The sequence below is a fragment of the Gossypium hirsutum genome, chromosome A07 (assembly GCF_007990345.1).
Source record: "Gossypium hirsutum isolate 1008001.06 chromosome A07, Gossypium_hirsutum_v2.1, whole genome shotgun sequence".
NCBI lineage: Eukaryota > Viridiplantae > Streptophyta > Magnoliopsida > Malvales > Malvaceae > Gossypium > Gossypium hirsutum.
The window spans coordinates 30,157,982-30,177,776 of record NC_053430.1 but is presented as its reverse complement, the minus strand read 5'-3'; the positions used below and the strand labels follow the sequence as shown (position 1 = coordinate 30,177,776).

At 35.1% G+C, this 19,795-nt stretch overlaps 1 protein-coding gene across 1 annotated transcript; it reads right to left on the bottom strand.

Moving 5' to 3' along the window:
• Nucleotides 1-10,838: 10,838 nt before the first annotated feature.
• LOC107952965 (protein KINESIN LIGHT CHAIN-RELATED 1) lies at nt 10,839-19,228 on the bottom strand. Its single transcript, XM_016888176.2, has 5 exons — nt 18,910-19,228; nt 15,577-15,610; nt 12,948-13,247; nt 11,497-12,405; nt 10,839-11,301 (listed from the first exon to the last, which is right to left on the bottom strand). The coding sequence occupies exons 1-5, from the start codon at nt 19,211-19,213 to the stop codon at nt 11,073-11,075; spliced, it is 1,776 nt and encodes a 591-aa protein (XP_016743665.2). The 5' UTR covers nt 19,214-19,228; the 3' UTR covers nt 10,839-11,072.
• Nucleotides 19,229-19,795: the final 567 nt, after the last annotated feature.

The following is a 19,795-nucleotide window of genomic DNA, read 5'->3' as shown; positions in this document are numbered from 1 at the left end:
TTTACATTTTTGTCCTTATGTCTTCCATGCTTGTATTTTCGGCACCACCTTTTTTCCTAAGTCGCATGTTGGCCCACTTTATCTCCAAATTCACGCTTTTTGCATTTAATTTTATTTTTGCCTTCAATTTAGTCACTAAAAGATAAAAAACCATAAATAGCCCAAATTAATAGTATCATACTCAAAATAAATATACAATTCACACATAAAAATGTCGTTCTAGAATATTATCAAATATCATTCAAAAGTCATCATGAGTAATTCAGCTTCTTCAAGAAGTTTCCCCTTTTGTTTTTATCAAGAATAAATTTTTAAATATTATTTTTAATACTATAAAAATATTGGTGAGGCCTACTTATATTTTAGGAGGGCTATAATATATATACAAATGAGAAACTGCAAAAATATTAAACGTTTGGGGGACCCTATTTATATTTTTGGAAGGGTCATAGTATATTTACAAAAGACTAAATTGAAAAAAATTTAAACTTTGGGGGGCCTAGGCCTCTACATGGCTTCGCCCCTGTTCATAGTCTTCTTTTTTTTTGTTAATGTGTGTATAAATAGTTAAAATACAATCATTTTTAACCTTTCAACTACAAGGAATCTTTATTTATTTATTATTGGATACTTGTCAACATACAAATAATATGATAATAAAATAATAGATTTTATTCATTGTAGACACCCATTTTGTCTGAGCCCAATTGGAGGCTCATTTAAATTTTTGTTGGGTTGTTCGAAGCCCATCCAATTTTGGTCAATTTTAGAAATTTCTTTTTCTTTTATTTTTCTTTCTTTTTTGGGTCTGTTAAGGACGCAAATTATTATTATCATTATTACTACCATTATTATTAAATGTTATTATTATTTATTTTTTACAAATAAGCAAGATTAAAAAACAATAAATATACATGAAATGAAATGAAAGAAGAAAAAAGGAGGGGAGACTTTTCATATTTTGTTCTTAAAAAAAACGTATTATAGTTTCTTTTTTTTTTCTTTTCTTCTTCTTCTTTTTTTTTTTAGCCTTATACATATCTTGAGGGATTGGGTTTGGGCAGGGATGTCACCGGAATGTCGATCCTCCACCCTTAGGAGCCCTAAAAATCTCCTTTTTTTCCTTTCCTTTTCTAAAACAAATGTTTCTTTAAAAAAAAGAGGCTTAATCTTAGGAAAAGTTTTGATTTTTTTTAAAGAGAAATTTTAGATTTTAAAAATAAAAATATGTTTTTTTAGTCATTTCAAAGGAAAGTTTAAATTTTTAAATAAAGTTTTGATTTTTTTTAACTATCTCAAAATAAAAGCTTTGATTTTTAAGAAAAATAGTGATTCTTTTTTTTTAAAGGAGAAAGTTTAGATTTTTAAAATAAAAATTTGTTTTTTTACTCATTTTAAAGGAAAGTTTTAAAATTTTTAAAAGAAAGTTTTGATCTTTTTCAACTATTTTAAAATAAAGTTTTGATTTTTAAAAAAAGTTCTGATTTTTTTAAAGAAAATTTTAATTTTGTAAAAAGAAAATTCGACCACCGTACACGATGGCTCCACCACCGGAGGCCGTAGAACCAATGGCTATCCGTTGGTGAAGCCATGACCAACATAAAAAGAAGAAGAGAAAGAAGAGATTTTTTTTTTTGAAAAAAATGAGGTTAAAATTAAAGAATAAATAGTTTTTTTTTTCATTCACAGGTGCCAAAAATGGGTAATTTATTCCTTACCCCTTTATTTTTTAAATTTATAAAAAATACCTCATTTTTTGCAACACTGCCCTCACTCTCTGGCCTATTTACACTCGTACCCCTTTTGTTTATTCAAACATTCGATTTAATCCAAAATTTCAAAATTAAAAGTAAATTAATTGTTACATTAATCCTCTGTTTTCCACATTTTTTTTATCTTTTAGTCCCAAAATTAAGTTATATCATTTTGTTTCCATCTTTAATAAATTATTTGCATTTATATCTTCCTTTTCATTTGCATTTATACGTTATATATTTAATGTCAATTATGCACTTTATTTTAATGTTTTATATTTATTCACACTTGTATAATTTTTTATTTATTCTTATTTCGTCTTTATTTATTTTCACATCTATTTATATTTATGTTTTTTTTTACACATTCCCTTACATACATATTAATATTGTTTGTTTATGTTACTTTGATTCTTTTATTGCATTATGAATAAGGTGTATTATTATTATTATCATCATGTTAAGGTCTTTTTTTATTTCATTTATTTAAGTTTTCTTTTTATTATTGCCCTTTTTGAAACAGTTTTAACTTTTCATTAACTTTAGCCAATTTAATTAATTTTTTATTTTATTACTATTCGTTTTAAAAGAGGGAACTTTAGGTCATTTTTCCATCTTATAATTGTTGACATGAAGTTAGTTAAGTAGGTGTTACATTTTAATGAAACCATAAGATTTTTACATTTGGATTTAGATTAGTTTTTAAGATCTACCGTTTACCTTAGAAAAATTATATAGGATTCCTCTTTAGAATCTTAAATTATTATGTAAATATTCTTTAGGACTTTATTCAAGATTAAAACTAAATATTTTTGTAGGTGAATTGTAAATCATAAATAGGTCTTTCTAACTATTTTATTTTAGAAACTTTTTAAGAAAGCTAATAAATGTTATTTAAGATATATTATTTTAGAATTTTAACAAATTTAAACCTTAAATCAAGAATTTTAAAGTAATATAAATTATAAATCTGAGATAGGATACTTTCGTAAGATCTTGATAGGTCAACGTTATTAATTAAATCTTTTAAATAATAATAATAATAAAAGATCGAATAAGTTGCATATGGATTTTAATATTTCTCTTAATTTATTGGTAATTTCTACATTTTTTTAGAATTCTAAAATAGAATTAATTTTAGGAATTAAAGGTATTTTACTAGAATTATTTAGGTATCCTTTAGGATTCTTGTTAAAAATAAAAATATCTAACTTAAGTTTCAAATTAGATAAGTTTGGTGAACACTTCTTCATCGCGTTACAAGTAAACCAAAGAATTTTCTTTAGAGTTTTTATTTAAGATTTCCATAAGATTTTAGCCTAGATTAAGACATTAATATGTTTAAAAAAAAACTAGCTCTTAAGACCCCGTAGGACTATCCCCGGATAAGTGTCGTAGGGGAGCTATTGTAACGCCCCAAAATTTTAAAATTTAATTGTGAGAATCTGTAGTAATTAGATTTTTGTATCTCTAGTTTTATGCTATGCTTTTGTGTTTAAGGTCTGGAGTTTGAGTTGCATCCTTAAAAGTTTTGTTATCTTTAAATCAACCCTTATCCATGTATTATGTAGTTAAGTGCGATTCTGTGTAAATCTGTGTTAAGAATGAGCTTGTTTGGTTCATTGGTTAAGCATCTGTGTGTTTCTGTCTGGTTCTAAGTTCAAATCCCATTGTATGCGTTAGGAAATATTTTTGTTAAACATCGAAAGGCTAGTTGGTGGTTAATTTAAATCCTTCTGACTAATTCCATCGTCTTTTTCCTTTTCTGTTTGTTCTTTCCTTGTTCTTTACTTCTTCTTTTTTCTTTTTATATTTTTCCTTTTTGCTTCCTTCCATATTGGATTCTACACTAATTGGGAACTTTTTCTTTGATTGTCAAGTTGGTTGTACAAGTACTGTGTAAGTTTAGACGTTATTTCTTTCGTTGTTGCAAGTTCGTCTTGTTATCGTTAATTTTGTTAAAACGGGGTTGTAACTCGTTTTACTTGAATGCAATGTTTAAACTCTCAATTGGTTACTTTGTTAGGCGAGGTTCTCACAAGAGATACTTCTCCATCACGTTAGTTCAGTTTACATTGTTCGTGCGAGATAGGTGTACGAAATTGAGTTAGGATTTTTGTTGAAATCTTCTACATAACCTTGATGATATATTGATCTTTGTGTTGAATTAAGAATGATTGTGAAATTGATTCTTGGATGGTCATATTAGGTTCGGAGATACTCTTACGTCATTCAGACATCAAAATGACTTCAGGTACGCGCTGAAAACCTTAAATTTTATGAATTCCGATCACTGGAAAATGTCACTGTTGACGCCACATGGCTAGGCACACAGGCGTGTGTCCAGGCTATATGAGCCATACGGCCATGTGCCAGGCCGTGTAACTCACTGTTCATCACTGTGAGGTCACAAGGGCGTATGCCCAGGCCGTGTGTGGGCATATTAATGCATGGTTCACACAAGAATGTGTCTAAGCCGTGTAACTCAATGTTCATTATCTTGGTGTCACACAGCCAAAGACACGGGTATGCGTCTAGGCCGTGTAACTTTTTGGTTGAGCCTTAGGACCACATGGCCAATGACATGGGTGTGTGCCTAGACCGTGTAAGACACACGGGAAGAGGACATGGGTATGTGTCCAGGCCGTGTAACTCACTGTTTATGTTTTGGAACCATACGGTAGAGGACACGGGCGTGTGAACCATATGGGCAAGGACACGGGTGTGTCTCCAAGCCGTGTGGCTTGTAAATCAGGTCTGAATCTTGATTTTTTGAGGTCGTTTGTGTGGCTGACACTAATCTTAACCTCCTCAATGTATGAATGATCTGAATTCGATTGTATGAGAACTTTTGATGTTCTATGATTGACATATGTATAGTGTAATTGTGATAGCTATTTCTGATATTGGACTGTACTCTATAAATGTGGACATTGTACATTGCATATACATAGGTTGGGATACTATGAAGAAGGAAGTACTCTGATCTGAATTAGTGGCTAAGCCACCATGTGGATAATTCTGAATCTGGCGCTTTGACGCTTTCTGGTGTAGCAGCTAAGCTGCGATTCTATAATCGTGTCAGACAGACATTTTATGGTGTGTAGGGTTGGATGGACATTAAACGTCCTATTGGGGTGTTGGGACGGCCGAAGACAGTGTGTAGAGGTTTCTACTAACATATGAAATTGATTTATTTTGTAAATGAAACTAAAACTACTTTTGCTTCTGTAACTAAACTGTTCTGTATCTGAACTGTAACGAATTCTATTGCTTTCTTAAATCTCAAGATTCAAGAATGCCCTTCAATTGTATCATACGTGAATGAATCTCTTTTATGCGTTGAGTTCACAACTTATTTATTTTCTAATTGAATTGCAAGTGGTTCACAAACTTGAATGGGTCAGTGTTGTGAGAGCTCGGTCAAGCTTTAGCCTTTCATTTAATAATTACTATTAGGGTTTTCGGTAGTTTATGATAATGTGATGTTTTGGTAAATTGCATACTTAATTAACTGTGTTCTAGATATTATGTAGAAAACGGTTTGTGTTATTGCATTAAAACTGTGAATTCGTAAGATTGATGATGTAACTCTCAAGACTTGGTTTGGACGTCTAGGTCAGGTTTTGGGTGTTACAGCTATAACCTTCCCCACACATAATCGTACTCCCAAACTCGAAATTTGGTGATGAGATCGAGTCTTGACTTTTAGGATTTTTCGTAGTATTAATTCTAGATTTTTAGATGCTAGGTGGCTAACCAACCTACCCCTAATTGGTTAGTGACGACTCTACGTTAATTTAGGCCCTTCGTGTCTAACTTTGCTTACTAGGCCCCCGTACTCTTATGTAGGCAACGTTACGACATTCATGATTTAACTTTGAACTATTTTTATTTTCTTACTGTAACAGCCTAATTTTCAGTGGTATCGGGAATAGAGATTTGAGATCACTAAATTCGACGGGTGAGTTAAAAATTTAATAAATTAATACCTATGAGTCAAATGCGAATATAAAAGCATTTTTGAATTAGTGAATTTGGTGATTTAAAAGAATTAATTAGGTAAATTGGGTCGAGAACGAGGTATCGAGACCTCAACTTCATAAATCGAGCCATAAATATTTTTAGAAATATTTATGGAGTGTTGGGGAGGTAGTATTAAAATTTAGTCAGAAAATTTTTACGTTTCGGTGGTTAATTAAATAAAAAGGACTAAATTGAAAAGGGTGTAAAAGTTGCTAGAAGGATTAAATAACTCAATTGTCAAATGAGGAAGGACCTAAAGTGAAAATAGTCCTAAAGGAGATATTTTGGGCGGCAATAGCTGAGAAAAATCAGGAAATGGATGAAATAAGGGCAAAATTGGAAAATTGCCAAAATTGGCTAAATAAAAATGGGACTAAATTGGAATATCTAGAATTCTCTTCATTTCTCTTCATATTCATCAGCTGAAAAACAGCCATGGAGGAAGGTTCAAGCTGGTTTTTATACTCTAGCTTCATGTAATTTTAATTCTTGCTTTCTCCTTGAAATTTTTATGTTTTTGTGACTTTTACAACTAGGTCCACTTGTTGAATTCATTAGTTTTTGATTCTATGAATGAAATTGAAAGTTGTTATGAATATGTGCTGGAAGTATATGATGATTTGTCATGGAATTAGAGCTTTAAATTATTTATATGCTGATTTTATTGAAAGAATTGAATAGAAAGTGAATGTTTGAGACCTAATTGTAAAAGAGTTTGAAGTTAAAGTTTCATATGGAAATTCTGAATTTCAATAGTTATGAAATAACTTATAATGTCTAGAAAAAGTGTTAATTGAGAAAATTATCTTAATTGAGGGGTTAATTGAACAAGGACTGAATTGTATGAATTGTGAAATTTGGGGCAAAATGGAAATAAACATTTTGCACTAAAACTGTTTTAGACAGCAGCAGTAGTCTAACTTTGAAAAATCACTAAAAATTATAGAAATCGAATTAGAGGATGAATAAAATATGAAATTAAAGCTTATTGAGTCTAGTTTCTTATAAAAGAAATTATGTAAGCAATGGAATTGCAAATCATCAGATACAATAACTTTTGTGAGACAAGGTTAGAATGATTTCGAGTTCCCCTGTTATGACTTTTGAAAATCATAAAACATTGGATAAAAATAATTATGGGCTTAAATTTATATTTTTAGAATCCTTAATGAGTCTATTTTCAATAGAAACAAATGAGGACATCATTCGAATCCTGTACAAGAAGATAATTAATTTTTAGTGAAGAAGGGTCGGAACTGTCAGACAGCAGAACAGGGGAGACTTCAATGAATAAACTGTATTAATTGGCCCAACCAAAAATTATGAAATTTTTATGGTAAGAAGGTATATGAGTCTAGTTTCAGAGAAAATTAGCGGATCTTAATTTGGAGTCCTGTAGCTCAAGATAAAAATAATCTAGTGACTATGACACAGATGGATAGATTGAATATTCACATAAGTAGATAATGAAAATTATGGATAATGTTACTTACAAGTGTGTTGTTTATACTAAGGATGTGGATGGAGAGGATGAGGAGGAAAAATATACATATATATGAATGACTCGTGTATAAATTGGTCACATGCCCGGTTATAATCGATGAGTGTTGGATTAGAAATGATATAATGTTTTATTTGGAATATTTATTATGAAATTATGATTATCGTTATAATACAAAAATTGAACTTGTGAGTTTATATGGCTAAATTTTAGTGATTATTTGTTAATTTTATGAATTTTATGATGAGTTATTTCATATGTATTGATGATAAAATCGCGAATAATGTAAAAGCATGAAAATTGAATAAATGATCAAATTGAGCATTTCAGTTCAGTGACAAGATGAATTGAAGGAAAAGACCATGGTTGGACCATGGAAACAAGTGATAAGTGATAGCTTCGGCTACACTTATCTGATTAAGGACAAGTGAAAGTGATAAGTGATAGCTTCGGCTACACTTATCTGATCAATGGCAAATGACAACTGAAAAGTGGTAGCTTCAGCTACCTGATCAGTGAAAAGTGGTAGTTTCAGCTACCTAATCAGTGAAAAGTGGTAGCTTCTGCTACCTAATCAGTGAAAAGTGGTAGCTTCGGCTACCTGACCAGTAAAAAGTGGTAGCTTCGGCTACCTGATCAGTGAAAAATGGTAGCACCAGCTACCTGATCAGTGAATAGTGGTAGCTTTGGCTACAAGTGACAAGTGACAAGTGATTTCTGTATAAGACCATATCTGGGATATGGCATCGTTGTGATATATGCTACTGTATAAGACCATATCTGGGATATGACATCAGTGAGATATGTGATTACGTGTAAGACCATAGCTGGGCTATGGCATTATTATGTAAAGATGTGTAAGACCATAGTTGAACTATAGCATCGAAAAAAATGAAGTACTCAATTCCGTAAGATGTTCACTAATTTGAAGAAGTTTGGTAAGTATTACATGGAATTATGTGACATAAGGAAATACGAGTTGATGAGACATGAGCATAAAACTTGGTTGATGGATGAATTCATTTGTGATTATATATTTCTACGCCTTGAGTGTATTATCCGTATGAATTGGTACTCCAAATGAGTTAATGAGAAAACTTCTAGTATGAAATAATCTGAGTTCGAAATGAAATATCATGAAAACGTACTTGAAATACATTGGTATGTATTGTATATGCTATTTGAATTCATAAATGTGGAAAGCAAATGTATGTGGAAATATAAGATGATGATATTTGTACATGGAATTTATTGGTGAATACGTACATCAAAATTTATATGATAAATTTTAGTGAACATTGAAATTGGGCTCAATAAGTGATTTGGCAATTTAAATCATAATTAGTAGGAAGAGTTAATGAATTGCATATTTATGAATTGTTACACGTATTTGTCTGAAATACGAGGAAGTGATGGTAATTGATACATGGAAATATGAAACTATGATATATATAAAAACATGGAATATGTTTGATAAATGTGTTCATTCATAATTATAGAATTATGTACCTCATGTGTGCTATTTGCATAAAGATGATATTTTAAATACTTTAGTGAATAAAGCTTAAATATGAAATAGTATGAAATCGAAACAAATTGTTATGAAAATGTATTTAAATTATCTGTAAGTGTTTCGTGCTTCTCGGTAATGCCTCGTACTCTATTCCGGCGACAGATACGGGTAAGGGGTGTTACACTTACATTGATACCTTTTTCTTTAATCAAATTTTAATACCTGAACTATTGTTTGGTTACATATTTTGGCCAATGATACTAACATGTTAGCTACTTAAAATAGGTCATATGGCAAATGTTGACAACTTTAAAAAAATTAGAAAATTAAAATCTAAAAAAATATTGAAAATATTTAAATTTTGTAAAAAAACAAAAACATATATTAGAATTAGACCTGTTCATGGGTTAGGCTACTCGCCTAGGCCTGAAGGCTCGTCCGAAATTTGGAAAGGTTTGGACAAAAATATTAGGCCTGAAAATTAGGTTTGGGATAAAAAAAGGCTCATTTAAAATATGGGTCAGGCTCGGGTTTAAACATTCAAGGCTGGAGCCCAGCCTAACCTGACCTGTTTTTAAGTTTATGATACTTTATATTATGTAAATTAGAGCACATTAAAAAAATAAACCTATACTAAATATATAATACTACTCTAATATAAACTTTAAAATAATGTTAAGATATCCATATAAAAACTTTCAATAAATAAAAAATATATGTAAAATTTTATGAAATATTAAAATAATATAATACAAAATATTTTTTTTTAAAATATGGACGAGACTAAAATGAGATTGGATTAGTTTTTTACAGATGTGGACGGATTTTGACAAAATTTTAGACCCATATTTCGAGTCGGATCAAGCTTAGGCAAATATAAAATATATTAATATCATACTTAATCCCGACCCAACTCATCAGCACATCTAATTAGAATCTCTTAAAAGATCTACAAAAATTAAATCAAAATTAAAACTAAATAGTTTTGGAACTAAAATTTCTTAAACCAAAAAATTCAATATAATTAATTACTTCTAAATTCTATTTTTTCCCGCCATTGATGATAGCTTATAGTAATCTTCAGCCACATCAACAACCTCCTCTTTTTGATTTCAAAATCCATTGTTGCCTATTCATAGTCTAAGTCCAGCCTCAACACTGTTGTCTCTTCCAAGCCCTTTGCCAGATCTAGCTTGATGATCAAATGGTGGGGTTTTTTTTTCTTCCAATTTGTGGATTTTAATATGGGTTTTAGATCTGGGACTGGGTTGTAAGGATATTTCATCCATTGAATGAACAGTCCAGCTTGTATGGATTTCATCCAATCCCAGTCGACGATTGCAGGTAGATGGTGAGGAAAGTGACTGATTTCTTCCATCACTTTTTTACTTGCTCAGCTAAAAGAAATCTGGGTTTCATGATATTCGTAATGGGATTATGCTTTCTAATCAAGGAAGGGCATTTGGGATTTGGGTTTTATCGATTATTAAGTTAAAATTCTAGATTTTTGATGAATTTGTTTAGTTTAACACCCATTTGACAATTAAACATGAGAAATGGGAAAACAGTATTTTACTAGGAAATTTCAATCTCCATAGTTTACTGTAAAAAGCTTTGCTAGGAGATGTAATTTGAACATAAATGAGGAGTAAGTTTATAATTTGACCTTCTAATTAGTTCTGAGAAGCAACAAGCCATTTTAAAACATTGATTTGGCTCGAGAAGTTACTACTTTATCCTTACTTTTTTTTTTCCTTAGAGAAATACTCAATGGTTTTTTAAAAAAATTTAACTTTTAAGTGCCTAATATTATCGTTAAAATGGGTTTTTTAGAAAATAAAATGATTATTTTATACATGACGTTGTAAATAAAAAATATATTAAAAATTATGATATTTCAATAAAAAATTTATAAAAATAATTTATTATAACTCATGGTTTATCATTATTTAAAATTTTATAAAATTTTAGTAACCATAGTTTTGAAACACAAACTCCCACTCCCACGGCGCATAACGTTTCTTTGGATTGGAAGAATCTTGGTCGAGGTAATCCACTCATCCTGATCAATAAAACTATCGACAACTGGAAATTACAACTTATACATCCAATTCCTATCCATGTTTGATTCAACTATCAAAACGTAAACAGGAAAAAGAATATATATATATATATATATGAAATTAAGGGTCCACTAAATTGAAAGGGGAAAATATATATTTGTTCCACTATTTGATATAACATAAGTAGAGGTGCGATGCTTGCTTGCTTGGTTCAATCAAGTTCTAAAACCAAAAGTTGACCACCTCTTTGCACTCTCCTTCTTGGCACTTCTGGCATCAAGTAGTTTTTCAAGTGATTTTCCTTTTCTGTTCCGCCTCCTTCCTGCTTCTTTCAGCAGCTCTGCTAGCCTTTTCTTTTCGTCATCTACCTCCGGATTTGCTGTTCCCAGCTTTTCTTCTCTCATTTTAAGGATGTATTCCAATATCTCAATTGCATCTTCCACCCTGCGTTCAACAAATAAAACTCCATGTTCAATGTAGCAGCCACATAGACGTCATCTATTCGGAAATATCAAACACAGAGGTCCCAGTAATCTGCTTATGTAACCAGATCTTCAAAGCATATGCAGTGCGATAATAAATACAGATACCCACAATGACTTGAACAAGAACAGGGAAAGAATGCGGAATAATGCTTACCTTCCAATGGCATCATAGGTGGCAGCAAGGTTGCTATAAACTCCAAGAGTCTCTAAGTGACATGGGCCGCATTCCTGTTCCAATATCTTTCTTGCCTCTTCAAATAACTCGATGGCCTCGTCTATTCTGTAAAGTTGCACACTTGCCAGTCCCATCTGGTTCAATACGATTCCAAAGAAGGCTGATTTACTCTCCCCACTAGCACGGAGCTTTGCCACGGCATTTTCGAAAGAGATTCGAGCATCCCCATACCTCCCAACCATGTAGAACATCACGCCCATCTGTGCTTCAATTCCTGCAATCGTGCTTCGGTTGCCAGGAGTGTCCTCCAGTAACTTCACTGCTTTCTCAAGGAGCCTCAAAGCCTCTTCAATCTCATCCAAAGATTCATAGATGGCTGACACTTCAGTCAATCCACTAGCAATCCCCTCCGATGTAGTTCCAGGGACAGGCTTTGCATATATCCTCAAGGCATTCTCACAGTAGGATTTGGATTCCCTTAGCTTGCCAGTCTTGTGGTAAAGATCAGCAAGCCGAATAAAGACCGAAGCCACCGAAGGGTGGCTTTCCCCTTTCGTGGATTTAAATACCGTAAGTGCCTTCTGGTAGGCGAAGATTGCCTCGTCGAATCTGCCAAGGGACAAATAGATGTTGCCAATACTAACATCAATGGCAGCCACTTCATTTTCTTGACCATTAGCAATCATTGACATGCTGGAGAGGACGAGGTGTTCGAGGGCAGATTCATAGTCTCCCTTGGCTTCACAAACAAGAGCCATAAGCCTGCGGTCAGCTGCTTCTTCAAGGGATGCTGGTGCACTGTGCTCCTTGTGGATTTCAAGGGTCCTCTTGCAGAGATTTTCGGCCTCGTCAAGTTGCATGGCTTGAACATGGGCCTCAGCTAAATACCTGCCATTTTCAGTCACTTCATAATGTGCACCTATGCTACTTACTTTTAACACCATATTTAGGTATGACAGAGACAATGTCTAAACCTACAGGTACGGAGCAAGATACACAAACGGTCCATTAATCAGGCTAGTGAAATGATTATTTTTGGTATTAAGATATTTTGAATCAGATTTAGAAAAAGAATATATCATACATAAGTCCGATTTAATCTATAAAAACATATAATTGTAACGAATTTTGATAAATATTAATCATACAAAATATTATCTAATGTAATTTCGCAATTACACAAAACATTATACAATTAAATTAATTATTGCAATTTTAATAATTAGATAAAATTTTACCCAATTGCACAAATGATTGGTAATTAGTAATGTATAAAATATTATCCAATTACAGAAATTATTATATTACTTTGAAATCATCCCACTTTCAACCTCCAAACCAAAGACAAACATGCATAATGCAGTGACCCAGGTCCCAAGAAACCAAGAAAACTGTAAATTAGTAAATAAGGGAGGAATGGGATCAGTTACCTGCAAGTCTCAGCAACTCTAGGATCCGAATCCCCAAGAGCTTCAATCTGGATCCTCAACCCAGACTCGTAGCACCTAATGGACAGGTCCAGTCGACCCATCATTGAATACGTGTCCCCTAACTGCATGCACCCAGAAAATTTGGCCAGTGCATCATCCGTCACATCAATGGACCGCTCCAAAACCGGAACCGCTTCCTCAAACCTCCCCAAGCTACTATATATGGCCGTCACGACGTGCAAGTGTTGGGAAGAAACCGAACAATCGAAACAAAGCGAAAGCACAACCGGTGTTCTTTCTCTCCTTATAACTCCTGTCAAAAATTATGGCAATCACAATAGCACAAGATATGTTCTCTAGCAACCTTAATCAACCACAAATCAACTAATGCAACCACAACAAAAATAAATAAATAGAGACACCGGTATTTTTACGTGGAAAACCCCTTTAAATCAAAGGTAAAAACCACGGGACTTTAGAGTCCGATCAAGAGTTCCACTATCATCAAATGTTCAACTACAAGATCACAATATCAAGCCTACAACAAGCATTCAACTCCGACAAGGCTAACAATATGTAATCTTTAGCAAAAGAGAGAAAAATGAGAGAACATCACCAAAAACGTAGCTGTTGAAAAATGGGTATTTCCGACGCTACAAGTCTCGGATGAAAAATCCGACCGTACAAAGTCAAGAACACCTTATCACCTAGCTTTTGTCCAAAAATCAGCTCAATCTAACCACGGATGAACCTTCGATCGAAGAGTTGATCACTGCTGCACCAAACTTGAAAAACTGAAATTTTCTTCTCTCTCTCTCTGTTTTAATTTGAGATTTTTTTTTGTTTAGCTCTACAAAAATTTCTGCCCAGATCACCCGTTAAAAGCCCCCCAAAAATGGCTTTTGACAAAACCAAAAAGAGACAATAAAATGTGGCAGAAATTATGGGTTTCCCACATAGTGGAACCCACACCTAACAAATCTCCCCCTCCAACTATGTGGGGAATGCCTCCATACCGGAGGTCAAACAACATGCTTCAAACTTTCCTCTTGGTAAGGCCTTCGTCAACATATCAGCACCATTATCATTAGTGTGTATCTTCTCAAGCTCTAACAGCTTAGCTTCAAGAACATCTCGTATCCAATGGTACCTCACATCAATATGCTTAGATCTAGCATGAAAAGTTGAGTTCTTACCAAGATGAATAGCACTCTGGCTATCACAGTACAGGACATACTTCTCCTGAGTAAAACCAAGCTCATGCACAAACTTCTTCATCCAAAGCATCTCCTTACACGCTTCGGTTGCTGCAATGAACTCTGATTCGGTGGTGGACAATGCAACACACTTTTGCAGTCTCGATTGCCATGCCACAGCTCCCCCTGCATAAGTGATTAAGTAACCTGAAGTAGATCTCCTCGAGTCAATGTCTCCGGCCATGTCTGAATCTGTATACCCAACAAGAACAGGTTTCTCATTGCCGAAACAAAGTTTCATGTTGGAAGTGCCACGAAGATATCTCATAATCCACTTCACTGCATTCCAATGCTCTCTGCCTGGATTAGAAAGAAACCGACTAACTGTACCAACGGCATAAGCCAAGTCTGGTCTCGTGCAAACCATTGCGTACATCAAACTACCCACGGCTGAAGAGTAAGGAATTTTCTGCATCTCTTCCTTCTCCTTTTCTGTGGAAGGACTATGCTTAACACTCAATCTAAAGTGCATAGCAAAGGGAGTATTCACCGCTTTAGCTTTGTCCATACTAAACCTTTGAAGTACTTTCTCAATGTACCTCTCTTGTGATAACCATAATTTCTTGGCCTTTCTATCACGTGTTAGTCTTATGCCAAGAATTTGCTTTGCTGGCCCCAAATCCTTCATTGCAAAGGATTTACTCAACTCTTGTTTCAACTTCTCAATTCTAGAAGCATTCTGACCAACAATAAGCATATCATCAACATAGAGCAAAAGAATAATAAAATCATCACCAGAGAATCTCTTAACAAACACACAATGATCAGAAGTAGTCTTCTTGTAGCCTTGCTCCCCCATAACAGACTCAAACTTCTTGTACCATTGCCTTGGAGCTTGCTTCAAACCATACAAGCTCTTATTCAATCTGCACACATAGTCCTCTTTCCCTTGTGCAACAAAACCCTCTGGCTGCTCCATGTAAAGCTCTTCTTCCAAGTCACCATGAAGAAAAGCAGTTTTCATATCCATTTGTTCAACCTCTAGGTCATAACAAGCTACCAAACTCAGTATAGTTCTGATAGAGGACATCTTCACAACCGGAGAAAATATTTCTTCAAAATCAACCCCTTTTTTCTGAGTATAACCCTTGACGACCAATCTAGCTTTGTATCGTGGAGATGAAGACTTCTCTTCTTGCTTCAACCTGTAAACCCACCGATTATTCAAAGCTCTTTTGCCCTTAGGCAGTTTCACCAATTCAAAAGTATGGTTCTCATGCAAGGATTGAAGTTCGTCTTTCATCGCTTCAACCCACTGATCTTTGCATTCACTCTCCATAGCCTCTTCATAACATTCAGGTTCTCCCCCGTCAGTCAAAAGAACATATTCATCAGGAGAATACCTGACAGAAGATCGTCGATCTCTGGAAGACCTTCGAAGTGGAACTGCTGGTGGAGCTATAGGTGCTTGTTGTTGATCATTCACAACATCATCCATGGGAGTATCAAAGTCACCTATAGTCTGATGGTCACCACTAACATCACCATGCACATCATCCTGGATAGGATCTGGTGAAGAGTCTAGGGGAACCGGATTCACATCGATCAAGTCACCACTACCTTGTGAATCCACTTTCTCCGTCTTATCAATGTCATCAATGGTCTGATCCTCAATGAAGACAACATCTCTGCTTCTCACGAGTTTCTTCTGAACTGGATCATAGAGTCTATAACCAAACTCACCGTCTAGACCATAACCAATAAAAATGCATTGTCGAGCCTTGGCATCCAACTTGGATCTTTCATCCTTTGGAACATGAACAAATGCTTTACAACCGAACACACGTAGGTGATCATATGACACGTCTTTACCAAACCAAACTCTATCTGGCACATCACCTTTCAAAGGAACACTAGGAGACAGATTTATCACATGTGTCACTGTATTCAAAGCTTCAGCCCAAAACGATCTTGGTAACTTTGCATCTGACAACAAACATTCGACTCTCTCAATCAATGTTCGGTTCATTCTTTCAGCTAACCCATTTAACTGTGGAGTCTTTGGTGGTGTTCTCTGATGTCTGATTCCCTGTCGCAGACAATACTCATGAAACGACCCTGTGTACTCGCCACCATTATCAGTACGAATGCACTTCAACTTCTTCCCAGTTTCCCTTTCAACTGATGCTTGAAACTATTTAAACACCTCAAAGACTTGATTTTTAGACTTCAAAGTGTAAACCCATAGCTTTTTTGAACAATTATCAATGAAAGTCACAAAGTAAAGTGCACCACCATGTGATCTTACTTTTATCGGACCACAAACATCTGAATGGACCAACTCTAGCAACTCTGATTTCCTATGAGGAGGATGGCTTCTAAATGAAACTCTTTTCTACTTTCATGCTAGACAATGAGCACAATTCTTCAGTGTAGCATTCTTTAAACCCCGAAAGTTGTTTCTTCTTCGCTAAACAGCTAAGCCCCTTCTCACTCATGTGACTGAGTTGTTTATGCCACAACTCAATTGAGCTGTCATTCAGTGTCACATTCACCGTCTCTCGAGAAGTCAAAGCTTGCATCAAGTACAAATTTGAGCTCTTCTTTCCTCGAGCCACAACCAAGGAGCCTTTAGTCAGCTTCCACTGCCCTTCACTGAAGGTGTTACAGAATCCCTCATCATCAAGCTTTCCTGCAGAAATCAAATTCAAACGGACATCCGGTGCATATCTGACATCCTTGAGAGTTAACTTTGTTCCATTGTTACTTACCAAGCTAACATCTCCCATACCAATAACCGAAACCAAACCATCATTACCCATTTTCAATACCCCAAAATCACCAGGAGTATAAGATGTGAAGAATTCCTTCCTCGACGTGACATGAAGTGATGCACCAGTATCAATCACCCAACTAGTCTCGTCGCATGCTAGGTTTACTTACCAAGCTAACATCTCCCATACCAATAACCGAAACCAAACCATCATTACCCATCTTCAATACCCCAAAATCACCAGGAGTATAAGATGTGAAGAATTCCTTCCTCGACGTGACATGAAGTGATGCACCAGTATCAATCACCCAACTAGTCTCGTCGCATGCTAGGTTGATCAAATTCTCATCACAAATAACTAACAGATCTTCACGAGTAACAGTAGCAACACGCTCGGATTTTTCATCGTCATTCCGATCGTGTTTATCACCACCACCTTTGTTCTCTTTCTTCCACTTGAAGCAATATTTCTTGATATGACCTTTCTTACCACAATGATGACACTCAAGATTCTTGTATCTCGATCTTGACTTGCTTCGGCTTTTATCTCTACCCTTTCCATCTTTGTCTCTGTTTCTCCTCCTGTTCTCGATAACCAACACCTCGGACTGTGATGTAGAACCCTGAGATCTTCTTCTAACCTCTTCATTCAACACACCACTCTTAGCCAAATCCAAAGTAATAATATCCTGTGGGGCAGAATTAATGAGTGAGACTCGAAAGGTCTCCCAAGAGTCTGGTAGAGTAGCAAGCAACCAAAGTCCTAAAATCTCGTCATCAAATTTGACACCCATACCAAGCAACTGATTCATCACACTCTGAAATTCACTAACATGGTCAGCTATAGACATTCCTTCTTTATATTTCAGCGCCATCATTTTCTTCAGCAAAAATAACTTGTTATTGCCCGACCTCGAAGCATACAAGCTTTCAAGCTTCTCCCACAATGTTCGAGCATGTGTCTCTTGATCAATGTGGTTGTAAACATTTTCTTCAACAAATTGCCGAATAAAGCCACACACTTGTTGATGCTCAAATTCCCATTCTTCATCACTTTTCAAATCGGGTTTTTGAGTAGTAAAGACCGGAAGATGCAAAGCCTTCACAAACAACAAGTCCTTCATTTTATTCCGCCAAAGTTGATAATTTGTGCCATTCAACATAATCATCTTGCTCGTATTAATTTCCATAATTACCTGACACAATAACCAAGCTCTGTACCAATTTGTTGGGAAGAAACCGAACAACCGAAACAAAGCGAAAGCACAACCGGTGTTCTTTCTCTCCTTATAACTCCTGTCAAAAATTATGGCAAGCACAATAGCACAAGATATGTTCTCTAGCAACCTTAATCAACCACAAATCAACTAATGCAACCACAACAAAAATAAATAAATAGAGACACCGGTATTTTTACGTGGAAAACCCCTTTAAATCAAGGGTAAAAACCACGGGACTTTAGAGTCCGATCAAGAGTTCCACTATCATCAAATGTTCAACTACAAGATCACAATATCAAGCCTACAACAAGCATTCAACTCCGACAAGGCTAACAATATGTAATCTTTAGCAAAAGAGAGAAAAATGAGAGAACATCACCAAAAACGTAGCTGTTGAAAAATAGGTATTTCCGACGCTACAAGTCTCGGATGAAAAATCCGACCGTACAAAGTTAAGAACACCTTATCACCTAGCTGTTGTCCAAAAATCAGCTCAATCGAACCACGGATGAACCTTCGATCGAAGAGTTGATCACTGCTGCACCAAACTTGAAAACTGAAATTTTCTTCTCTCTTTCTCTCTGTTTTAATTTGAGATTTTTTTTTTGTTTAGCTCTACAAAAATTTCTGCCCAGATCACCCGTTAAAAGCCCCCCACAAATGGCTCTTGACAAAACCAAAAAGAGGCAATAAAATGTGGCAGAAATTATGGGTTTCCCACATAGTGGGACCCACACCTAACAGCAAGCTCATAGCCAGCTCCAGACCTGGACCCGAACACCTCTCGAAGGATTTCGAGGCTCGGATGGCGTAATCCAATGCCTTATTCGGATTATCACCGGAAGCGATAGTGTCTCGGGCGAGCTTGAGGAGGAAAGGACCCAGATCCGGATTTTCGAGAGAGTATTCATCGATGCCCGATTTATCTGGGGTCTTTTTCGTTGGCTTGGTACGTGAAACCGAAGGGGACGGAGATGGGGGTCGCCTGGTTCCGCCGGCGCCGTTTTCAGTTGCGGCTATGAGAACCCGCAATGGCGTCGCATTGGGTGGAGTTTTAACGGAAAACAGACCCGGCATTGGCCAAGATATTCAAGATATTCTTTTCTTTAGCAACTGGAAAACTTACTGTTGGTTTGAAAGAAGCGGTAAGTAGAATATAAAAAGAGGGGAAGGGAAGGTGAAGGAAATGATTAATGGTGATAGCGATAGGGGTGGTGGTGGTGGAGGGTTGCTTGGAGGAAACGCTTCATGATCAAAGAATTTAGGCACTTTTTTAATTTAATTAAAAAAAATTCGATGGAAAAGAGATACGAAATCCGTCCCATTCAACAAGAGATTATTCCTGCTTCAGCGGCTTTCATGAGTGTGTGACGAGTGTTCTTTACTTGATTTGTAAGAAAGAAATAATGAAAAGGGGGGTTTGGCTTTCATTTCACAGCCAGTGGCTATTGTTCCTTGGCTTGGTAGTGTTTGGTGAGGGATGAGAGTAGAATGGAAGGTCCCTGGTTGTTGCGCCACATTGTCTGCTGTCAAATATTGTCACTTGCCTTCTCTTTCACTTTTTCTGTAAGAAAGCTGCATATGATGATATTCACATTTACTTAAATCTGAAAAATCCAAGATTGTCTGGACAGCTTTCTCATCAAACCAAATAAATTT